Source organism: Schistocerca nitens, chromosome 4 (assembly GCF_023898315.1).
Source record: "Schistocerca nitens isolate TAMUIC-IGC-003100 chromosome 4, iqSchNite1.1, whole genome shotgun sequence".
Classification (NCBI taxonomy): Eukaryota; Metazoa; Arthropoda; class Insecta; order Orthoptera; family Acrididae; genus Schistocerca; species Schistocerca nitens.
In genome coordinates, this window is record NC_064617.1 from 175,171,840 (window position 1) to 175,184,112 (window position 12,273).

At 43.9% G+C, this 12,273-nt stretch overlaps 1 protein-coding gene across 1 annotated transcript in view; it reads left to right on the top strand.

The window, feature by feature from the left end:
* LOC126252184 (uncharacterized) overlaps positions 1–12,273 on the top strand; it is a 140,180-nt gene that overhangs the window by 8,653 nt on the left and 119,254 nt on the right. The window contains exon 2 of the mRNA XM_049953055.1: positions 9,941–10,076. Coding sequence (XP_049809012.1) covers positions 9,941–10,076 — 136 coding nt within the window. The remainder of the gene's footprint in view (positions 1–9,940; positions 10,077–12,273) is intronic.

The following is a 12,273-nucleotide window of genomic DNA, read 5'->3' on the forward strand; positions in this document are numbered from 1 at the left end:
GCCCAGGCGAGGCGTTGAGCTTTGTGTCGTGCAGTCAACATGGGCACACGAGTGGGCCTTCGGCTCCGAAAGCCCTCATCGACGATGTTTCGTTGAATGCTTCGCACGCAGACACTTGTTGATGGAACAGCATTGAAATCTGTAGCAGTTGGCAGAAGGTTTCCACTTCTGTCACAATGAACGATTCTCTTCAGTCGTCGTTGGTTCCGTTCTTGCATTATCTTTTTCCGATCGCAGTGATGTCGGAGTTTTGATGTTTTACCGTATTCCTGATATTCAAGGTACTCTTGTGAAATGGTCGTACGGGAAAATCTTCACTTTATCGCTACCTCGGAGATGCTGTGTCCCACCGCTCGTGCGCCGACTATAACACCACGTTCAAACTCAGTTCATTGTAGCAGCAGTAACCGATCTGACAACTGCAGCAGACACTTGTTGTCTTATGTAGGCATTGACGATCGCAGCGCCGTCTTCTGCCTGTTTACAAATCTCTGTATTTGAATACGCATGCCTATACCAGTTTCTTCGGCGCTTCAGTGTAATTGAAATAAATGGTTGTAGCTCCGTCATAAGTTGCATTGAGAAGCATGTATTATTCTATTTCTTGATGGTAACTAGTTCTGGACACCTGTGTCCATTTTAAAACCATGCTACAAAGGAGATTGCCAGCCGCTGTGGCCGAGCGCTTCTAGGCGCTTCAGGTCGGAATCGCGCTGCCTCGGGCATGGATGTGTGTGATGTCCTTAGGTGAGTTAGGTTAATGTAGTTCTAAGTCTGGGGGACTGATGACCTCAGATGTTAAGTCCCATAGTGGTTAGAGCCATTTGAACCATTTTGTACAATGGAGATTACAGTTGACTTGACAATTTGATACGAACGTGGCACATATTCGTAATACAATTATAGAACACTAATAAACATGTAAGTTATACAAAATTGTCATGGCACTATTTTACAAGGTGCCTTACTAGTTGTATACCCTGCTGTAGGTGTGACAGTTACAGGCGATAGCCCAGTTCAGAAACTGCCCCTGCTGTAATCAAAGCGGTATATGGCTGACTACACCACATACGGCGGACATTAGGGAACTGGATGTTTAGAGACACCAGTGGTTACCAGGTTAGACTGAGGGCGTTGACAGCGGCGTGCGACTAAGAGAACTCTCACTTACAGTACGGTATAACTAATAAGGCAACTTGTAAAATAGAACCATGACGAATTTGTATACCTTATATACCTTATATACCTTGTATACCTTGTATACCTTAGTGTATTTCTATACCTTAGTATATTGTAATTGTATTACGAATATGAGTCTCGTTTTTATAAAACTGCCATGTCAGCTGTAATCCTTTTTGTAGGGTGAATTGAAAATGGACACACGTGTCCGGAACTAGTCACCACCAAGACATGAAAAAGAGATACTTCACAATACAACTTCGGACGATGCTACAACAATTTATTTCAATTCATATATCTTTTAACAAAGGCACATGTCAGACGCTAAGGTGCAGTTGGCCACCCTGAATGTCAACACATTGGACCATCTTTCAGTTGTGGCTCAGAGCACGTTCCGTAGTTGTTCAGTGTAATGCTGCTAACTGCCTCCAGAATCTAATCATGCACCTGATGCAGAGTACTGATTTGAACCCTTTAGTCGTAGGATTTTATGTAACCCCTGCCACCCCCCTCCCCCTGTCCAAGTACGCTGTGGACCTCTATCGATTCACCGTCCAGTGAACGGGCCACTGACGTAATGTCGAACAGCCCAAAATGGGGAAGAGTTCCGTCCCTCAGGTATACAACAGAATTCAGAACTCCATCAGACTCCAAATGCGCTTCCAGGAAAAGCTCAAGCATGTCAAGGTAATTGGTGAATGGTCACGAGTTCAAGTCTCATTCCTGCACACAATTTTAATCTGCCAGGAAGTTTCACATCAGCTCACGTTTCTTTGCAGAGTAAAAATTTCATTCTATCTAAATGGCATGTGTTATCATTTGCTCTGCATAAAAGACTGGTCCGTAACTCTTACTCTAGGTCATCGCTAGCCATATGCCCAGTTTCAGTATATTTCTCTCCTAGTTTTGCACATTATGAGGACTATTGTCGGCCCAAATCCGAAAGTTGTGACTGTTCACATAACCACAGATGTGACATGTGGCCTCATATAAGCAGAGGAGATTATCTAATAGGTTTCCATTTTCCAAAAAGTCAGCAAATATTTTCATGCAGTAGGCGTAATCTTCCTCCGTCCACTTTACCTGCACCGTCTTCTTCGTAATATGGATCGTGGAATGTTCAACTCACGCCTCAGCCGGCGAGTCGACGAACGGAATCGTGTGCCCTCCTCAACGGTCCGGACTAGGTCGACAGTTGGTTATAGTAGTCCAGATTGTTCCTCATTAAACACACGCCCTCATCGACTGAATTAGTTGACAAGAACTCTGATAGCGATTGGTTCTTGTTGGAGGCTGTTTTCCATTTCTTCGTTGGGACACCTCCTCGAATGTTTTACCACCAAGTTTCCAGGAAACAATTGCTATTCTTCCTTCTACATAGAGCAATCTGAAAGGCCTCTGCAAGAAGAATTGATTACATTAATGTTTTCATCACAGTGAATCTTTATTTTTGGGACTCTCTGTACATCCAGTTTTTTTTTAAATATATGTGCAACATCATTTAGTTTTGGTTGCGCCAAATTTAAAAATGACTACTAGCCTATATAGTGTTCTATGGGAATTTGCTCTCGGCAAAATCGTGTAGTATTTAAGAAATTTCAATTTACAATTGAACCAAACGTAGAAAAGGTAATTCATTCAGTAATAGTTAATCGTTCATGGAAGTATGTAACAGAGAGAGAACATCAACAGTGAACCATAAAATTGGACGTATGCAGAAAAGGAGAAGAGCATCAATCCAGTTGCAGAAACTGAACATTAAATAGAGGAGAGCGGTGACTTCCAATCGTTCAAGATTCTGTTTCAAGTTACTTTACCTTTAACGTTTGGACACCAAAGTAAAGTACAAAGAAAGGACATTTTCCTTAACATCTGCCTATTCGTTTCTCTCATAGTGGTCCCAGTTCTCACAAGAAATCCTTGCTCAGCCACACAAACGCCTAACAGCTTACTGCATGCACTAAACTGAAGCTATCCTGAATTAAAGCAAGAAAGTAATTGAAAGTTGAGAACAGTCTAGCTTGGAACGGTGCGACGTTGCCAGTTCACCGTTACCAACGAACACAACATGCTGTCAGCTTTCATATAGAATTCATTCACACCATCCTCTGCTAACGTACATTCTTCAAATTTATTTGGAAGACCATAATAGCCTTATCAAATTTCTGTGCACCATCGCAGCTAGTCTGAGACATTTCTTGCATTATCCAAAACGCAGGACAGATAAACAAAGACGATTAGCGATGTACAGTGATATCGGAAGTGTTGGTATTTTCTAGAAAGAATATCGATAGTCATACGTCGGAATAGTACTGACGATATATCGACAACATCGATATATTTCTCCGATGTAATGGGTTTTCATAATTTTCATACATTTTGTCAACATGGCCCACGGAGAGCAAAGACCTGATTCTGTATTTAAAAATTAACAGTCGAGATCCTAATAATATTTCTTTATAAACCGGTTTCGACATATCTACAAGCCATCTTCAGAATTTTTTGGTCACCTATGGCTGGTGCTGGCGGCTCCGTGCACTAGTGTACGATCGTGGTATCACGAAAAATCTGAGTAGCCGCCAGCACCAGCCATAGGGAACCAAAAAATTCTGAAGGTGGCTTATAGGTAAGCCGAAACCGGTTAATAAAGAAATATTATTACGATCACGACTGCTCATTTTTAAATCGCATAATTTTTCTTTCTGTATAATTTTATAGGACATGATTCAGAAAAAAGGATATGATGAGACATATTAGAAAAGAAAACTAGCTTAGCTTTCGTGCCAAAACGTTTGGGAACAGGTCCTTCACGTATATGATCACATCAAAAATTGTTCGCACGGAGCATTATGGCTGGTGCGTCCGCCAGCCTGGCGCCGAGCCAAGTCGTGCGGGTTGCGTCACCGACTCGCTAGGCGCTCAGTGGGCAGTGCGGCACCATGTTTTACATTTTTTCAAATTGTTGCATCCTTGAGCCCCCGGTTCGCGATGTACGCTGACCGGTTAATGGCTGACGCTACAGATCACACTTTATTAATAATTATAGTACAGGGTTACATCACCAGTTACAGTTACATTCTCAGCAAGTGCACCAAGTCCTTTCATCCATCTAGGTCTAGAGTGAGTCTTAGCATCTATTCCACAATGCCGGGTCTTGTAAGCGATGACATCTAGGTCGGCAAATGATTCCAATCCAGATAGAGATAAATTTTCACATCGGACGATAGCGAGAGTGAACCATCCACTTCCAGTACTCCCTGTGGCAACGTCAAGACTGAAATTAACTCGACAATTATGGAAAAAAATTGGTCCATTCAATATGACACTTTGTGAAGTTCCATATGTGCCCAGTTTACTCTCTAGGCTTATTATGTGTTTGTAGATTGGCATGCGATGGCGACGTTGACGATACACACGTCGACGAGGCATAGTGCTTCAATGCTGCTGCAGATAGAGCTCACAGCGGAATCATTCCGCTGGCGTGCACTGCCCGCTTATATAGGGAATGAACGACCTTGCTTACGTAACGCCACTGATAAGGGACTTAGACTGTGCAGGCACCAGCAGGCAGGCGTTATCCCGGACGCGCGCTGTAGGTGTTTTAGCAGAGCGTTCCGCTGGGCAATGCACACCATCGGAATCATACCGCTGTGAGCTCTATCTGCAACAGCATTGAAGCACTATGCCTCGTCGACGTGTGTATCGTCAACGCCACCAACGGATGCCTGTCTACAAACACATAATAAGCCTCGAAAATAAACTTGGCACAAATGGAACCGCACAAAGTGTTATATTGAATGGACCCATGTTTTTCCGTTTTTCCGTGGATGTCGAGCGCCATTGTCCCGTGCTGCGAGCCATGAGCTGGCAAAAATATCTTTTTACTCGTCACTATCTGTAGCTGTCAAATACGCAGTGGATGAGACATATGCAGCAATCTCAATCATGTGTAACCAACGCTCTACGCTTCAGGAAAGCAGCACCTTAGCGTTGTCAACTCCAATAATTTTCAGACCGTCAGAACTGTTTTCTCTCCCACAACTGTATTAATATACACTACCAGATCTAAAATATCTGGGCATCTATCAGTGGAGGTTAACATGAGGTGTGTCCAGCCCTCTTATGGCGGGTTTAATTCTGCTGGGCACACTTTGAATGCGGTGTCGGAATTTCTGTGGACTAACGGTTACCCAGTGTTCAAAAAAAAAGTTCAAATGTGTGTGAAATCGTATGGGACTTAACTGCTAAGGTCATGAGTCCCTAAGCTTACACATTACTTAATTTAAATTATCCTAAGACAAAGACACACACCCATGCCCGAGGGAGGACTCGAACCTCCCCCGGGACCAGCCGCACAGTCCATGACTGCAGCGCCTCTGACCGCTCGGCTAATCCCGCACGACATTCAGTGTTCCTCAAGAGCGGAAACCAGAGAGGGTAGTCATGTCGGACACTGCGGTCTGGAGCGAAGTTACCTTTTTAACTCATCCCAAATGGGTTCCTTTGGGTTCTGGTGGAGACTCTTGACACTTCAGTCTATTGAATGTCATTGTCCTGAAGCCGTTGCCCCCATAGATGACAGGGTACAGTGTCATGCTGATGCAAACGATCATCGTCTTGGAACTGCTGATCTACTGCACGCAGTACACAAAGCTGTAAGATTTGTTCTTATCCCTTCGCAATTACCGTTTTGTTAACCACAATAGGAGACCATACCCCAACCAGAAAAAAACACCCTCATACGTGCACTATGTCTTCCGTAATGCACTGTAACATTCTGCAGTCATTCGCCAAACCCAAACCCCACTGTAGGGTTGCCACAGGGGGGTAGCGTGACTCATCCACTGTAGGGTTGCCACAGGGGGTAGCGTGACTCATCGCTTCAAATCAGTCGACTCTACTCTTCCACTGCGCAGTGGCTTCCCTGTTTACACCACCTCAAGAGTCGCTTAGCAGCGACCACAGAAACCCGTGGCTTATGAATAGCTGCTCAGCTACTGCATCCGACTGTTTTTAAGTTTCCGCTGTTTTCATTTCAGTGGCTAGCGTTGCTGATTCTAGATAGCGGAGTCCTGGGTTGGATTACAGGCCGGGTGGGGGATTTTCTCCACCTGGGCACAGAGTGGCTGTGTTGTCCTGCTCATTTAATCATCATTCGGGAATGTGGCGAGACTGGATAGTGACAAAAATTGGGAATTTGTGGGCCGGTCGGGGTGACCGAGCGGTTCTAGGCGCTACAGTCTGGAACCGCGGGACCGCTACGGTCGCAGGCTCGAATCCTCCCTCGGGCATGGATGTGTATGATGTCCTTAGGTTTAAGTAGTTCTGTTCTAGGGGATTGATAACCTCAGAAGTGAAGTCCCATAGTGCTCAGAGCCATTTGAACCATTTGGGAATTTGTACGGGCCCTGATAACGACGCACTTGAGCGACCCACTAACTAAATATCATAATTATCATCATCCATCATCATGATCATTATTCCTGTTTTCATGCGATTTTTTACAACCGCCCTTCACAATGCTCGGCGGACCTATCCATCAACACATGATGTCTGAATGGTGTTGGTGTAGAAGTAGTTCTTCCTTCGCCTTTCACTTCACAACCACACACCAACAGACGATTTGTGCAGCTTTAAAAAGGTGGATTTGTTAGTAAAGTGACATCCAATGACTACGTTCGAAATCACTGAGCTCTGCTGACTGGACCCATTCTACTTTCCTGCGTTTTTACAGAGAAAAAAATACTTCCTACCTCCTTTTACACTAGCGGGATCACCTTTTGTTATATCTAGTTATCAATTCCGCACTACTGAAGGGTGTACGTATACGTTCCACAGATAGTATGGGTTCAGAGTAATTTACAATGTGGAAAGTAAGTCGTTAGAAGTCTTTTTTATGTAACTTAAACAAATTTCTTAACGTAAGTTGTGCATTACACCTTGCAGTACTAAGGGGGAGTGGGGAGGGGGCGGGGGATACTTTATTCCCATCTTTCGAAAATATCGTAATCTAACCAGTTACCTTAGACTTTAAAATTTTGAAAAAAGTATTTGTTGTTTTTAATTAATTCTTCTATAAGATTCGCTATGTGTTTTTGAATTTTTCAGTTAAACTTAACTCAAAAATTTTAGTTCCAGTAGTAGTATAAATGATCTAGGTGATAATCTGAGCAGCCCCCTTAGATTGTTTGCAGATGACGCTGTAATGTAACGTCTAGTAAAATCATCAGATGATCAATTCCAATTACAAAATGATCTAGAGAGAATTTCTGTATGGTGCGAAAAGTGGCAATTGGCACTAAATGAAGGAAAGTGAGAGGTCATCCATATGATTAATAAAAGAAATCCGATACATTTTAGGTATACGATAAACCGCACAAATCTATGGGCTGTCAATTCGACTAAATACAATTACGAGCAACTTAAATTGGAAAGACCACATAGATAATATTGTGGGGAAGGCGAAACAAAGATGCGCTTTGTTGGTAGAACACTTAGAAGATGCGACAAATCCACTAAAGAGACAGCCTACATTACACTTGTCCGTCCTCTGCTGGAATATTGCTGCCCGGTGTGGGGTCCTTAGAAGGTAGGACTGATGGAGGACATCGAAAAAGTGCAAATGAGGCCAGCTCGTTTCGTGTTATCGCGCAATAGAGGTGAGAGTGTCACTGATATGATACGCGAGTTGGGGTGGCAGTCACTGAAACAAAGGCGGTTTTGTTTGCGCCGAGATCTAGTTACGAAATTTCAATCACCAACTTTCTCTCCCGAATGCGAAAATATTTTGTTGACATCCACCTACGTCGGGAGAAATGATCATCACAGTAAAATAAGAGAAAGCAGAGCTCGAACGGAAAGATTTAGGTGTTCCTTTTTCCCACGCGCCATTCGAGAGTGGAATGGTAGAGTAGTAGTATGAAAGTGGTTCGATGAATCCTCTGCCAGGCACTTAAGTGTGAATTGCAGAGTAACCATGCAGATGTAGATGTAGAGTAAAAATCACGTTCCCCAATGAATGTCATATTCAATATTTCCAGATTCAGGGCCTGAATTGCACTTCAGTATATCTTTAGAAAGTATTTGTGAGTGAAGGACACTAGCATTGAACGAAATTTGCAATTATTTAATTTTTTTCTTGTGGTCAGAAACTCGGTAGTGTGTATCATTGAAAGGGCGTGGATACGACGACGAGCGTGGTAAGATATTTTCAGGATCCGAACCCTACTTGCGAACATCAGTACCTCTTCAAAAAGTCTATTATTAATGTAATTCAACAACAATTAACGAATTTTTTTTTCCTAAGCTTTTTTTTAGGCTGGACATAACGTACCTCCCGTTGGTAATGTGTGTTTTGGAAAGTAACTTGGTATTGCTAGGGTTAATCAGTAATAATGGCTTTCTTACAGGACAAATGTAAGATTTGTTGGTAGAACCTCGGATAGCAGAGAAATATGGTAATGGTGAATTTAAGGCCCGAAAAAAGCATGTCCTTTGAGAACTCTTTCTGGGAATGTGTTATAGATATCAATGTCAAATTTGGTCAAGCTGTTTATTGATATTTCCCCTACAAACGAGAATTTTTTCGACCGGAAATGTCGAAGAGCAAAGGGGGAAGTGCCGTCGGGACGAAAGAAAATTCCAATTTAGACCTCAACGCGTGGTATGTCACAGGTGAGCTGGCTCGTCTGAAATCAAAATTGAGCTAACGTTAGCGAAGTATATAAGATTCTTTAGGGGCTGTGCCTCGCTCAAGTTATTTGGACCATAGGAAACAAAATGGTGACTATTTGAAAAAAAGGGTTTTTTCATCGATTTATCGGGCAATTAAAAATATTTGTAGTTGATGGATCGGAATAAAAGTGGTACAACCTCTAGACAATTTAGGTAGCTTCGTCGGAAACAAAGAATCATGCCAATCGGTTCAGTAGATTTGAAGTTACCATACAGCGTGATAAAGAATAAGTCATTTCGAGAAAAACGCGTTTGAAGTTTTGACTGCATATAAATGCAGTATTGTGCAACTTACGTTCAATCTGCTATTCCGAGTCCATAAACTAGTACTTCCTCTTTCCTCATAGAGGGCGTTCTGCTCGATCTGGGTCATCCTGCGCTGCTCCAGAGTCAGTCGTATGGCCGGTGATAAGCGGTTTTCGGCCTCTTGAATCCGGTGGTCGTCCGAATGCTTGGCGAACAGCGTCGGATAGTGTCCCAGGGTGACGTCCATCGTTGTCACGGTCTTCAGAATTGTTGAATACCCTTCGCTGAAGCTGCCCACTGGCAGCAAAGTTGCAATCTCCACAGTCTCCGCACCAGAACGCAAATGCTTGTGGGCTAACTTCCAAACACATGCCTTCAAACTTTCATTTAAATTTTGTGTGTTTCCTCCCAAGCACCAGTGCAATAGCTCGCGGATGAAAACTGGCGCGTGAAAAAGGCCGACTTAAGGCAGGTGCATTTTTTTGTTCAGCCGCGAATAACAAACATTTCCGTTCCGCATTTGGAAAAACCGTTTCAGGGGTGGATTATAAACACTTTTATGGATCCAAAAACGTAATTTTAAAAAATTCGATTTTTGGAACCTAAAGATAGTAAACCTCCCCTAAAAGGCGGAGGCTTGATCGGGGCTATTCTAACGTTGGTTGTCGCTGCGGTAACTGCCCTGTAAGAAAGCAGCTGTCAGTCACGATGTTGCTGTTGCGATACACTTAAAGCGGAGCGTGAGCGGTCGCACTGTGCGCTGGGCTGCGCTATGTTGCAGGACGAGCTGTCGGACAGCCAGCAGGTGATCCTGCGCAGCGTCAGCCTGCGCGCCACCGGCGTCTACCGCTGCGAGGTGTCGGCCGAGGCGCCCTCCTTCACCTCGGTGCACGGCGAGGGCCACATGCAGGTCGTCTGTGAGTATCAGCACACGCTCTGACACACAGACACTTACCATGCAGAGCGGAAACGCTCTCCTCAGCTCTGTAGTTTTAATTACACTACTGACCATTAAAATTGCTACACCAAGAAGAAATGCTGATTATAAACGGATATTCATTGGACAAATATATTATACTAGGACTGACATGTGATTACTTTTCACGCAATTTGGGTGCATAGATCCTGAGCAATCAGTACCCAGAACATCCACCTCTGGCCGTAATAACGGCCTTGGTACGCCTGGGCGTTGAGTCAAACAGAGCTTGGATGGCGTGCACATGTACAGCTGCCCATGCAGCTTCAACACGATACCACAGTTAATCAAGAGTAGTGACTGGCGTGACGAGCCAGTTGCTCGGCCACCATTGACCAGACGTTTTCAATTGGTGAGAGATCTGGAGAATGTGCTGGCCAGGGCAGCAGTCGAACATTTTCTGTATCCAGGAAGGCCCGTACAGGACCGGCAACATGCGGTCGTGCATTATCCTGCTGAAATGTAGGGTTTCACAGGGATCGAATGAAGAGTAGAGCCACGAGTCGTTAAACATCTGAAATGTGACGTCCACTGTTCAAAGTGCCGTCAATGCGAACAAGAGGTGACCGAGACGTGTAACCAATGGCACCCGATACCATCACGCCGGTTGATACCCCAGTATGGCGATGACGAATACACGCTTCCAATGTGAGTTTACGGCGATGTCATCAAACACGGATGCGACCATCATGATGCTGTAAAGAGAACCTGGATTCATCCGAGAAAAATAAGTTTTGCCATTCGTGCACTCAGGTACGTCGTTGAGTACACCATCGCAGGCGCTCCTGTCAGTGATGCAGCGTCAATGGTAACCGCAGTCATGGTCTCCGAGCTGATAGTCCACGCTGCTGCAAACGTCGTCGGACTTTTCGTGCAGTTTGGTTGTTGTCTTGCAAACGCCCCCATCTGTTGACTCACGGATCGAGACGAGGCTGCACGATCCGTTACAGCCATGCGGATAAGATGCCTGTCATCTCGACTGCTAGTGATACGAGGTCGTTGGGATCCAGCACCGCGTACCGTATTACCTTCCTGAACCCCCCGATTCCACATTCTGCTAACAGTCATTGGATCTCGACCAACGCTAGCAGCAATGTCGCGATACGATGAACCGCAATCGCGATAGGCTACAATCCGCCCTTTATCAAAGTCGGAAACGTGATGGTACTCATTTATCCTCCTTACACGAGGCATCACAACAACGTTTCACCAGGCAACGCCGGTCAACTGCTGTTTGTGTATGAGAGACCGGTTGGAAACTTTCCTCATGTCAGCACGTTGTAAGTGTCGCCACCGGCGCAAACCTTGTGTGAATGCTCTGAAAAGCTAATCGTTTGCATATTACAGCATCTTCTTCCTGTCATTTAAATTTAGCGTTTGTAGGACGTCCTTTTCGTGGTGTAGCAAATTTAATGCCCAGTAGTGTACTTAAAGAACATGTTGAATTGTTTTGGTGATCTGGTGTTACAGACTCATACAGAAAACCATACGGACTGATAATATCGCCATCGATGAAGTCTTTAAAAGAGCACAAGGGGAGTTTATGGAACAGTATTGTAAAATCAAGAGCTGATATTAACGCTCACCTATTGAATCATGAGCGGCTCCCATACCAAAAAATAGAGAGACATGTCAACGGAAAACGAAGTAGAGGCATAACAGATTAAAGTACACACTGAAGATCAAATTATAAAAGATGTCGATTTTAACTTCTACAAAGAAATGAAGAAAGCAAGAACGCTTGAGGTTGGAGATCTAATGCCAACCAGGCTGCTGCGAACCAATATTAATACTAACGATACACTACCGGAGGAGAACTTACATCTTACGTGTCGAGAGACCAGAAATGGCTTACCGGGAAGAATTATTTCCAATAACGAACGGACGAAGAACAAATAACAAATTTCAAAAATATACCAACATTTATTCTGTTATAAAAACTAGCGAGCTTAAGTTGTAGGCCAATGTTTAGACCATAAAACCGGCCAGATTAACTAGACAGGTAAAGAAGTTATAGCATACTCTTGGTAAGTTAAGACTGAAACAACGAGATGGATCACAGCAATCAATGAAGACCTGAAAGATGAACGGACAGCAGAACTTAAACGAAGACGGGCATTCAATAAGTAATGCACTCC